The 13099-nt window shown below is 35.3% G+C and overlaps 1 protein-coding gene across 5 annotated transcripts; it reads left to right on the top strand.

Moving 5' to 3' along the window:
* Positions 1–504: 504 nt before the first annotated feature.
* Positions 505–12431, top strand: cdkn2c (cyclin-dependent kinase inhibitor 2C (p18, inhibits CDK4)). 5 transcript variants are annotated; one of them, XM_074635388.1, is made up of 5 exons: positions 505–917; positions 1200–1272; positions 2462–2582; positions 5318–5675; positions 12169–12431. In XM_074635388.1, the coding sequence occupies exons 3-5, from the start codon at positions 2463–2465 to the stop codon at positions 12171–12173; spliced, it is 483 nt and encodes a 160-aa protein (XP_074491489.1). In that variant the 5' UTR covers positions 505–917; positions 1200–1272; position 2462; the 3' UTR covers positions 12174–12431. The 5 variants fall into 5 exon arrangements, with proteins under 5 accessions (XP_074491489.1, XP_074491487.1, XP_074491488.1 ...); XM_074635386.1 differs by having other exon boundaries at positions 1200–1277; XM_074635387.1 differs by having other exon boundaries at positions 1197–1272.
* Positions 12432–13099: the final 668 nt, after the last annotated feature.

Here is a 13099-nt window from a genome sequence, read left to right as displayed (position 1 = left end):
GTTCCTAGTATTGTCTGTTTTTGTTGATATATATATAAAAAAATGAGGCATGATACACACCCCACAGAAGTCTATATCACTGACATGCACATGCTTCTTAATAAAAATATTTGAAACTACCCTATATTTGGCAGGTGGCAGGTGCTAATTTCATTCCCTGGTTTCACACCACTAGAGGGCGGCATGATGAAGCTGCACAGCTCCACATCCACTACGTCAACCTGTGCTGCCTTCACAACCAGTGGGAACTTCTATTGCTTGTCTCCTATGTATTTAACATGCCGCCGTTACGACACCCTATGTTATATTTTTTTAACTTACACAAATGTCATGCATTTCTCCACTGTCTGAAAATCACCCATAACCATTTATACTGCGTTATATATCATTTTAATACATTATCTCTGGTTGTATTAGGCAACTTTAGGGCAATATTGCAAACCGGACTACTTTAAAGCAGCACCACTGCCTCCTCCATAACCGATGACACTATAAAACCTCTCTTGCTCTTTATAATGACAGATGACACACTGCCGATAAACTACAATGTAACTGTGCGTTCTGGAATACTATTGCAACAATGTCTGCGGGCATTCGATCACCGGTGCGTTGTTTTGCAGCAGCACGGTTCCGCTCCGTTAAGACAGACAGACAGACAGAGTCCCGGATATCATCCTATCCTCCAATCACGCCATCATTTTTGTTTTTGGTGGGTTTTTCAAAAAAATTGGTTTCTCTGCTACGCGGTAAAGGCTGTCTGTCTCCTGCAGCTCAACATGAACCCCACGTTGTTGTGATGTCAGTGGTGATATATTTCAGGAGTTTCATTATGATCGAACATTTAGCCTTCAGCAGCACGTTTGGAAAGAGGACATCATCGGTGTGACACCCACTGGTTCACGGAGGAGGATCACTCGGTTAGTCTGCTTTTTGAAAAGGAAAGACATCGATGTGGTGTTGTGCGATCTTCTGGGCAGATAGTCTGCTCTCTCTCAGCTCTCTCTCAGCTCTCTCACATGCTGACATGATTTGATGTGCAGCCGAATACAGACACGCACTTTTTTTTCATTTGAAAATGAGCGGGAAGTGACTTTCAAATGACATCACATGTTTCGATAATATGCGCAGAAGTAGCCATTTTATGTCTATTTATTTATTTTGGTTTTTTTTTTTTGGTTTTTTTTTCCTCTATTCAGCAGTCGGACTCAGGATGGCACCCAATGAGAAGTTACATGGAGGAAGGCTTGCCTTATGGTTTTAATCACGTTTAAAGTAAGGTGGGTTTATTTATTTATTTATTTTCAAATAGCACAGATTCACCTTTAGAATACTGAAATTAGTATAGCTGCAGGTAGGTTATAGCCTATACACAAATGTTTTGTAAATTGCCTATGTGGATCTCTTATAGCCTAGATAGGGAAAAGAAACACATAGCCTATAAAGTGTATTCGATTAAATTGAGGATCTGCCCCTGAGATAACCCGCTGATCACATCACAAGACAGGGTCAGGGTGCTCTAAAAACACGTGGACAAAAATGTTGTTGTTTTTTTTGCATTGTTTCCGTATAATTATGACCCACAATACCTCAAGCTCAATCAAAATATTGTGTGTGCCAGTCACTCAGAGTTGGCAGAATGTGTTTTTCAGCTGGATTTGTGTAACTAACATAACTATATATTTATAAATCTGAAAGTAATTGGTTACTAATCAGTGTGAATTTTGAGAGTTAAAACGTAGATCATAGATTTGGGTGGATTTATTGCCCGCCTGGATACTGATTGAGCATTAAAATCATTATGCCATAAATAGAATATAAGATGTGGTAGTAAAAAAAAGTTGCATAGCTGAAGTTTCTCTTTGTGCAACATGTGCTACATGCAAATTATTGGAGGGAGCTGGGTAAATGTCAATATATAAACACACACACACACACACACACACACACATATTCTACTCATGGCATAAGGATTTTAGTGCTCAATCAGTAATAATCCAGCCAAATTAAAATCAAAATTCAATTTGATTAGTATTCAGTTACTTCTATATTTACATAGATAGATAGATAGTTTTGTAATATTGATTGGTAGCAGAGCAGCAGTTAGCAGGCAGAGGAACTAGGAACTATAACTGTTCTCTCAGAGAGAACAGTTACAGTTCCTAATTCATCTGCTATGGACACTTTCTGTTAATATATACAGTCCTACACGTGTTAATACACACATATTTCTTACCAATCAATATTACTAAACTATTTGTCAATAGTCTACTCTAAAGTATTTTTAAATATTTTTTACAGTGCTAGAGTGAGGAGCATGTAGCCCATGTGGGTTGGAGGGTGGAAAGTAGGCGTCTCATATGAGACAGCTATATTTGATCAGACTTTCCTTCTGGATGACCCTATTTGTCTACACAGCCTCTCAGAAACTTTGGCATCTATCTGCTTATATATTTTTTACAAGAATGGCTGACAGTCTTTGCAATGCTGCTGCCAGTGGAGACCTATCCAAAGTGCTGTTTTTGCTGCAAAGTGGAGCTGGAGATGTTAATGGATTAAATTTCGCCAGCAGGACTGCAATGCAGGTTGGTATTTCACTTTCAAATTAGTTTGTGTCAAACTTGGAAAAATAGTTTTGTTCGTGGTCATGTTTTTTGTAGACTATAGTGTTACAAGAGCAGCCCGTTTGACTTCCTTCTCTTCTTGTGCTGTTGTGCAGGACAAAAGGCCTACTCATAGTATATCTTCAAATATCCATTAGACTTTGTTCATCATTATATAACATGAAATAGTTTAAATAGATATAGTTTTCAAATTAAGGAATCTGTGGACAGATGACAGAGAGGAGTTTGGACTTTGTAGCATACTTGATCTAGGCATACTCTCAGTCAAAATAGCATTGTTTAGCAAAATCGTTTTGAAATTCATAGTTTTGCTGTAGTTAATTATTTCATGTCAGTTTATCATAAATGTATAGATTAACATGAATGAATCTGTGTTTTTTTAATGGAACAATAGATGTGCTTTTGTCACTATCAGTTCCACAATTGAATGTAGGCTATAGTTCCAGCATAGATTTTGAACTTGATCCTGAGAAAGAATAAGCCCATTTCAGTGATATTATAATAAAATAAATGCATAAATAAATTTGAAGGTGACTGGCAGAGTGGGAAAGAGAAAAACAAGATGGTGGGGAGTGATGAGGAAAGTGCTGACTGAGGGCCTGTAGTTACACAATACCTTAATGCTTGAATCTTTTACACGCCTAGTTTTTGTTAAGAGGCCTAAAAGTTTGCACAGAAGCCAGGCAAAAGGCAATAATAGTAACATTATATTGCTATTGCCACTACTAGTAATCATTTTAATGGTCACCTTTTAATATTATTGTTAAATAATGGAATTTTAACATTATCCTTGCAGTGGGGTCATTTTAATGTCCCAATCTGAGTAATAAATCTGATTTATAAAACATATTTAATATATTTATATATCTATGTTGGAAAAAAGTGCATCATCCCTTTTTCCTATTTTATTATTATTATTATTATCATCGTCATCATCATTATTATTATCATTATTGTTATATAGAATAGAAATAAAAGAATACAATAATACAAATAAAAATAAAATGCCCATATACAAGTCAAGTGTTCTGGATGTTGTAAACAATACAAATAGTGCAAAGAAATAAATACTGTACGGATATACATGGACTGGATGATTATGTACAGTATGTACATATAAAGATGTCTATATACTGTATCTTGAGTGAGAAGGATTTATATTTATAGTGACATTAATATTGACAACAGTGACATTGTAATATGTACATAACTGCATAAAGTGACTTATATGTACATATTACAAAAAAATATAATCTAAAATGTGAATTAAAAAATGTAAATTATAATCTAAAAATGTGCATTAGACTGTACATTATAATCTAAAATGTGCATTAAAGACTGTACGTTATAATCTAAAAAATGTGCATGAAAGACTGTAAATTATAATCTTAAAATGTGCATTAAAGACGGTAAATTATAATTTAAAATGTCCATTAAAGACTGTAAACTATAATCTAAAAATGTGCAAAAATGTGCATTAAAGACTGTAAATTATAACCTAAAAATGTGTATTAAAGACTTTAAATTATAACCTAAAAATGTTCATTAAAGATTGTAAATTCTAATCTAAAAATGTGCATTAAAGACTGTAAATTATAATCTAAAATGTCCATTAAAGACTGTAAATTATATTCTAAACATGTGCAAAAATGTGCAAACTGTAAACTATAATCTAAAAATGTGCTAAATGTGCATGAAAGACTGTAAATTATAATCTAAAAATGTTTATTTAAGACTGTAAACTATAATCTCAAAATGTGCATGAAAGACTGTAAATTATAATCTAAAAATGTGCAAAATGTGCATGAAAGACTGTAAATTATAATCAAAAAATGTGCATTAAAGACTGTAAACTATAATCTAAAAATGTGCAAAATGCGCATGAAAGACTGTAAATTATAATCTAAAAATGTTTATTTAAGACTGTAAACTATAATCTCAAAATGTGCATGAAAGACTAAATTATAATCTAAAAATGTGCAAAATGTGCATGAAAGACTGTAAATTATAATCAAAAAATGTGCATTAAAGACTGTAAACTATAATCTAAAAATGTGCAAAATGCGCATGAAAGACTGTAAATTATAATCTAAAAATGTTTATTTAAGACTGTAAACTATAATCTCAAAATGTGCATGAAAGACTAAATTATAATCTAAAAATGTGCAAAATGTGCATGAAAGACTGTAAATTATAATCTAAAATGTGCATTAAAGACGGTAAATTATAATCTAAAATGTCCATTAAAGACTGTAAACTATAATCTAAAAATGTGCAAAAATGTGCATTAAAGACTGTAAATTATAATCTAAAATGTGCATTAAAGACTGTAAATTATATTCTAAACATGTGCAAAAATGTAAACTGTAACCTAAAAATGTTTATTAAAGACTGTAAATTATAATCAAAAAAATTTGCATTAAAGACTGTAAACTATAATCTAAAAATGTGCAAAATGTGCATGAAAGACTGTAAATTATAATTTAAAATGTGCATTAAGGACTGTAAACTATAATCTCAAAATGTGCAAAATGTGCATGTAAGACTATAAGAATTATAGTCTATAACGACCGCGGCGGATATTTGGTGACTGTGTGTGTGTGTGTGTGTGTGTGTGTGTGTGTGTGTGTGTGTGTGTGTGTGTGTGTGTGTGTGTGTGTGTGTGTGTGTGTGTGTGTGTGTGTGTGTGTGTGCAGGTGGTGAAGTGGGGTAACTCCGCGGTGATCGAGTCTCTCCTCCTGGCCGGAGCAAACCCCAACCTACCGGACCGGTGCCTGAGTCTCACCGCGTCGCACGACGGCGCGCGCGAGGGATACATAGATTCTATGCGCGTGCTGGTGGAGCACGGGGCAGATGTGAACCTCCTGGATGCGCGAGGTGAGCTGCCGCTGCACCATGCCGCCAGGGAGGGTCACCTGGAGGTGATCGAGCTGCTGATCGGACTCACTGAGAACCCCCAAACACCCAACCAGCATGGACACACCGCCGAGCAGCTGGCGCACCTCCACAAGAAGGAGCACGCGGCCAAATCCATCCACGACTATCTCAGCCCACGTGAGTGGTCAGGGTTTTTTATTTTTTATTTTAATAAAATAGCCTCCTGCACACAAATTTTTCTTTTAAATATATTCGTTATTCACTCCAGGCCATGAATATGCAGCAGGCCTAACGTAAATCTATTTGGTTCTTCATTATCTTCTAAGAGCCAATAGAAAAAACGAAGAAGCCAAAAAAGAAAAGAAAAAAGAGCCAATAAGTAAACATCAACAGGCTATTATCGGCCGCTCTTCAGCATTAAGGCCCAGTGCATAACATGCACAGTATGGTCAACGTCCTTTGTTTATGCTTACATAATGTCATCTTTGACATTACTTTGACCATATAAAACGGATTGTCACAATTTCTATACAACGAGTAAGGTTATAATCTCATTTATATGTCATTTTACGACACAGGGCTGAACAATGAAATGCAAGATATAGCCCCACATATATTCTCTTCTAAGAGCAAAAAAAAGAAAATAAAAAAGAGCCAATATGCAACATCAACAGGCTAATATCGGCCGGTCTTCGGCATTAAGGCCTACAAACTGTCAACTTCACAGTTTTACTCCAGCGGCATTGCTTCTGTGGAGTAACAGAAATATACTCTTTATTCGAAATGAGGCTCTTCTGACTGCTTCCAAAACAGCTCCACAACTTTATAGGCTATTGAATACTGGCCTATAAGTTATTTCTATAGATGCAATGCATTTTTTACTGCTAAAATGGAGTGTTGATCATATAAGTTACAGTCTGTGAGCATGCTACAACATGTACAGTATGGTCAACGTCATGCGTTTATGCTTTTCGAAGTACATCCTTGTCATCCTTGATATTGCTGTGACCATATAAAACGGATTGTCACAATTTCTGTCATTTTACGACACAGGGCTGAACAATGAAATGTACGTTATAGCCCCACAAATACATATAAACTATTAGAATAGGGGAAAGAAAACAATATATAGTTTCTTAGCTATATATATACAAATCCTGCAAAGTGTATTAAAATCTGTATAAGCTGTACATCTCCAGCAAACTTGAAAATAGTATTCTATAGCTTATAATAAAGATGGTTTTGTTTTAAAGTAAAGCCATTGTTGATGAATATATTGCCCACCACCTTTTCAGTCTGACTCTGAATTCTGCAATATCTGTCATATCATAACACTGTGTGCCAAAAAGCCCCGGAATGAAAGGGGATCTTTACATCCAGTGAATCATTCAGCTACCACCCATTTCAAAGCGTGATTATGGAGATGCTTTCAGGTTTTGATGCTTGTTTAATACAAGTTATCGATATGATTATACGCTAGTTTCAAAATACAACAAATATCGGTTTACACAGTCACAAATGGCTTCAGTCTGCAGCACATGGCTGCTGCTGCTGCTGCATTTAGCCTCGACTCGTTAAACAGCAACGGAATCGAAAGTGAAACTGTTCTTGATGCAATGTCCCTCTGTAACTGACAAAAACATGTGCACTGTAAACAATTGCTGTTAATTTACAGCAGGATTTCAACAGTATTAACCTGTTATTGCTATAAAAAAAACAGTGTTTTACTGTTAATACAAAAGAAAACCTGTTAAATTACGCTCATAGGCCGTTTTTTAACTGAACTATAATGCATTCTTAAAAAACAGCACTTTACTGCTGACCAACTGTCTAAAGTATCATCAGTAACAGTTTCATGCAGTATTTTGTGAATTCTGGGACCTGATCTGCACATGTGAGGCTTGTACATTGTACATGATTGTAAAATCAGTGAATTAGCTTTATTGTTCTTCACTCACATGTTGTTATGGTTTGCATTCTGTGCTTGTAGCCAGCTAGAGACAGACATTTTGGGAAAAGTGTCAACAAGTCTATTATAGCCTTTTTCCTAACAAGTGCCTTTAATTGTATTTAGTGTGACTATTCCTATGTCTGTAACCTGCTAAGTCTATTCATTTAGGCAAAAAAATAATGTATAGTATACACAGTATAATAATGTTAATTTTACAGTAACATAAAGGCAACCCTGCTGCCAGTTCTTTACTGTTATTTTACTGGGAAATTCTTAACAGTGTGCGTGCGTGTTCAGTTTAGCCCAGATACCTACTGAACCTGTTATTGTTCTGGATGGGAAAATTATTTTTAATCTTTAATCTGTAATCTCAGTAACGACTGTAGCCTACAGCACAGGGCTGGGTGACAGTGGATTTCCATATCTATTTTTTATCATTTACATTAGGCTATACAGTGTGTTTAAAACGTTATTAATATGATAATACGTTTAATACGTTAAATCAACCATTAAACCATCAGGCTTTTTTGATAGCTGTTACCGCGTGGTTTATGAGAATAATGGAGAGTTCTTACTGTCTGTTGTTTATTGTTATTGTTGTGCATGTAGAAATAAAAAAAATTAAAAAAAACATACAAACGCACACATTTAAAAGGAAGCAGAAAACAAGTTCATCAATGTGCTCCTATATATTATAACTTGATTTGAAAAAAATTCCTTATAGGCCTAATATGCTTTGCATACACTGCACTTCTACAACCGGGTTATTTTAAATCTAAATTAGTGTTGTAATTCTACTTTCTCTATAAATAATTAGGTAAAAAAAAGCTCAATGAGACCATATTTTAAATGGTCTGTTTACATGTAACATCATTTGATAAATGCTGAGTTGCTTTGCAGCCAAACAGCTCTAGACCTTCCACATATACTGCTCTATCAACTGGAATATTTTATTTTGACTTTACTTCCAAGACGTGCATTTTACACAAGGAAACTCATTTCACTTCCACAACTTATATTCTACTTATGGCATAATGATTTCAGTGCTAAATCGGTATCCAGACGGACAATAAATCCACCTGTAACTGTGTGTTGGACGGCTTGTTTATCATTCACAAACCCCAGAACTGCTGCACTTTTATTATCTCAGCTCAGAGAATGATGGTCACCATTTATAAACTATAACCTCCTTTATTTTAAGGCTATATACATTAGATGCATATACCCTTTCAAAAAAACAGACGGATAATATGGGCTATAATAAAAAAATCATATTTCTTTTAGTGTGGTGTTTACACCCACGCCTGTCTCTGTGTGGCTCTAGGGCTAGTGTTTCTACTCGCATCCTTCCTGTCCCACGCTAAACTTGTTAATGAACCGAAAAACAGCAGCACACTGTTAATGCATAATGAATGCACAATGTTAGCACCAGTGGCGGCTGGGGGGAAATGTTCTAGGTGGGTTTGTGCCACATCCAATCAATTCCAGCAAACATCCCGGTATGATTTAATGCAATAAAAAGGTGAAGGTATCAAAAACACATTACTACTTTGCAGTTAAATAATTAACAATTATTTTATTCCAACAGGAAGAGTAAATATTGCTTTGAAAAACACAACAGTATAAAATGTACTCAGTGGTGAAATGTAACTAAGTACTTGAATATAATTTTGAGGTATTTCTACTTTACTTGAGCATTTCCATGTTCTGCTACTTCCATGATGTACTTCTACTCAACTACATCTCAGAGGGAAATATTAGACCTTTTTACTCCATTACATTTATCTGACAACTTTAGTTACTTTAGATTCAGATTATTAATACAAAATATAATCACATTACAATCAAATTACACATATTACTGGGTGCATTCCATATTTAAAACACAAATATTGACAATTTGTATTATTATTATTATTATTAGTAGTAGTAGTAATGTTTTTTGTGTGTGACTCGCCACTGCACACTGTTAATGCATTATATGAATGCACAATGTTAGCACACGGCACATTAATAAAGTGAGTGAAGTTTGAACCGGAGTGTGGACGACTTTATTTTCAATTTTACTCCAAGTGTCTCCACAAAGTCCTCCACATTTTAGTTGTGATTGGGGTCATTTTGATCCTCCTGGCTGTGCCGATGAAAGATACAATTGAGCTTATATATATATCTTCCATAAGTCCCCATCACCTGAGCTCTTCTTCTATATACAACTGTTATAGAAACCTCCGCAGCTTCGCCCGGGTGACACACTGAAATCATTATGCCATAAATTGAATATAAGTTGTGGAAGTGAAATGAGTTTCCTTGTTTAAAATGCACGTCTTGGAAGTAAAGTCAAAATAAAATAATCCAGCTGATAGAGCAGTATATATGGAAGGTCTAGATGGGCAGTTTGGCTGCAAATCAACTCAGCATGATGTAAACAGACCATTAAAATATGATCTCATTGAGCTTTTTTTACCTAATTATTTTTAGAAAAGTAGAATTACAACACTAATTTAGATTTAAATTAATCACCAAAGCTGTTAAATGTGTCTTTAGGAGCTGAAGCATGTTTAAACCCATTGAAAGGTTCTGGTGTGTCTCGTTGAGTGCGCGAGGCTGGTTAGGAGGAGGACAGGATATTTGATTTTATTTAATTTATTTATTTGTTTGTTTTTATGGAAGATAATTCACTCATTTACAAACATTAAGGCATGCCTAAACTCAATAACACATTTTTTAAGGCACAATTGGATAGGAAAGAGCACTTAAATTATACAAAATGAATATATAATAACAAAATATAATAGAGAGTAGAAAAATAATAAAAGGAATAAATAAATACATAAAAAAAGACTGCACTCTTCCATAGTAGCTGTATAGGGGTGGCAGGATATTTTATGAATCAACCAGAATAGTATTTCCTTTTATTATTGTAATATAACTTGTTCTTGTTAATGGAGCTTCCCAGCAAAAAGTATTTCACACGATTGTTTATTTATTTATTGTCCTTTATTTAACAGGATAGTCCCATTGAGATCAAATATATCTTTTACAAGGAGGGAGACCTGGCCAAGATAGCAGCAAGACAGTTATAGTGAAAGTAACAGACAACACATAAATTAACAACATTAAAACTTGCTCATACAAAACACTTGACAAAACACAGACAACCTGGACTGCAGCGATTTCACCAGAGCCTTAAACTCATTCAAGGTAACTAAGTTTTTGAAGTTGAAGATCAGATTGTACGTTATTCCAAGCAGTATGCCGATAACCTAAAAACTTTCTTTCCCAATTCAGTCCGTACTTTGGGAACAACAAATTGCAAAATGTCCATAGAACGAAGATTATGACTTCCAGTTTTTCTTTTTAATAGTGAAGACAAGTAAGAAGGAACTAAAACCAGAATGCTTTTGTAGATAAACACATACCAATGACTGAGGCGACGAGCACATAAGGATGACCAGTTCGCTTTAGAGTAGAGTACACAATGGTGAGTCAAGGAACGACAGTTTGTAATGAATCTCGTGACAAGTGATCACTTGTCACGAGATTCATTACAAACTGTCGTTACAAGCTATCCAGCATGCGAAGACAATGAGCAGAAGCATTCATATCCAACACATCTCCATAGTCAATAACAGGGAAAAGATAGATTCCACCAGTTTCTGTTTCACACAAAAAGAAAAGCAAGACTTGTTTCTGTAGTAAAATCCTAATAAGAGCTTCAGCTGCATTGTGTTTGTGTAACTGACGTGACGATAAACATCTTGAATCTTGAATCTTGGAGGAGTGAACCACTGAACCATATATGGGCATCTATCCGGATCCAGAGTTCTGATTGGCTTGACAGTTTGAGGAGGAGTTAAATGAGCAAGGCAGTCTGAGGCTGGCCTAACCTGACCTCATAAAGGAGTCTTTCTACTCTGTATATTAATAGCATTGGTGGGCCTCTGAGGTTGTGAATCAGGCCGTCTGAAGCTGGGCAAACCTGAACCTCATAAAGCACTCTTTCTATTCTGTATTTGAATTGTGTAAATGGGGATCTCTGGGACTTTCCTTTTTAAAATCAACAAACATGCCAACCAGCTGTCTGGGCCCCTCAGAGGTGGAACTCCCTGCCTCGACTCAGTATCTTCCTTTAAATCCATTAAAGCTGAACTAGGCGAGATTGGAGCAAATATGATTAAAAAAAAAAGATATTTTCATAAAACGGTCACTATATCGTGACAGTAGTAAATGAAACAGGTAACCTGAAAACGGCATCTGCAAGATTGTTAGGTTTATTTTGTGTTTTAGTTCCATGGATCTGTGTGGCAAAATATATACACTATTGTAAGATTAGATTTGTTTTTGTAAAGATTTATTTTATACAGTAAACATATATGGTATTCTGCTCCTTAAGTAAGATCTGGAACTATATAATATTGCGCACCTTACTTTCTTGTAAAGTGAGTGATGATTAAGATTGGCGGAGTGATATGATGTAAGAAGTGATGTGCCACCTTTTAGGTTATGGGTGTTCAATTGTCCTACGCTTGAATTGAGTCATTAAAGTAGATCCTGTTGCACAGACGAAGCTCTTGCTTTACCCACAGCCCTTTTTTATAATGTTAATTTCTCATATTGAATTACTATTGTTGCACTTATTTATTACTGCATTATTGTCACTTAGTGTTTGCATAATGATCAATTTGTGATTTTCTCTCTCTCTCTGTCTCTCACACACAGACTAAAGGGCGAGGAGGATGAAGATGAAACCGCCTGGGCCTTTCTGCTCATGTCTATTTGCTGATAGAAAAGTTTATAAGTAAAGCAATTGTAATAATTTGGTAAAACCATAATAAAAAAAGGACAATAACAATGGTTCATAACAATGTTTGGTTAGTTGTAAATTCCTGTAGCATTAAAGCCATTTCTCACCAGTATGGTGCGGGAATGCGGTTGTGTCTGAAATCTGAATTGAGATCTGCAAAAACTCTCGCGAAACTCGCAGACTGCAGTAAGGTTAGGATAGGTGGTCATGACCACCTATCCTAACCTTACTATTCAAAATTAGTACCCAACCTTAACTATTGGAGGTCGATGCCTAATCTTAACCATTCGAGATCAATGCCTAACCTTAAAGGTCCCATATTATAAATAAAAGTGAGATTTCCATGTTTGTTTTTATTATAAAGCAGGCTTAAGTCCTATATAAATACTGTGAAAGTATCGAAACGCTCAATCCACAGGGAAATACACACAGCCCCGTATTCAGAAACTCTGCATTGGAAACAAAACTGTCAGGATTTCTGTCTATTTGTGATGTCACAAATATACAATATTTAGACCCTTGACACAATTGTAAACGTAATCTTTCTAAATGTGTCCCAGTTTATTTCCTGGTTGCAGTGTATGTGAATGTCATCAACTGACAGGAAGTACACAGGACCCCTGCTACCTAGCAACGCAATTCCGTCAAAATGCGGTAAAACGGAGCGTTTCAGACAGGAGGGTATATACAGGTATATTCAGGACGACAGTATGAGGAAAATAAAGTTTTTTTTAACATTACAGCATGTAAACATGTTCTAGTAGAAACACAAAAGTATGAACCTGAAAATGAGCATGATATGGGACCTTTAATAATCTCGCGAGAGTTTCCGTGATGTGCTGGTTC

The sequence above is a fragment of the Sebastes fasciatus genome, chromosome 5 (genome assembly GCF_043250625.1).
Source record: "Sebastes fasciatus isolate fSebFas1 chromosome 5, fSebFas1.pri, whole genome shotgun sequence".
In the NCBI taxonomy this organism is placed as follows: domain Eukaryota; kingdom Metazoa; phylum Chordata; class Actinopteri; order Perciformes; family Sebastidae; genus Sebastes; species Sebastes fasciatus.
Note: the sequence above shows the minus strand (reverse complement) of the source record. Positions and strands in the feature narration are given on the sequence as shown.

Coding starts and splice junctions, on each gene's coding strand:
- cdkn2c (XM_074635383.1), top strand. CDS start 2,358: ATGAGACAGCTATATTTGATCAGACTTTCCTTCTGGATGACCCTATTT. Junction 2,583..5,317: donor CCAGCAGGACTGCAATGCAG/GTTGGTATTTCA, acceptor GTGTGTGTGCAG/GTGGTGAAGTGGGGTAACTC.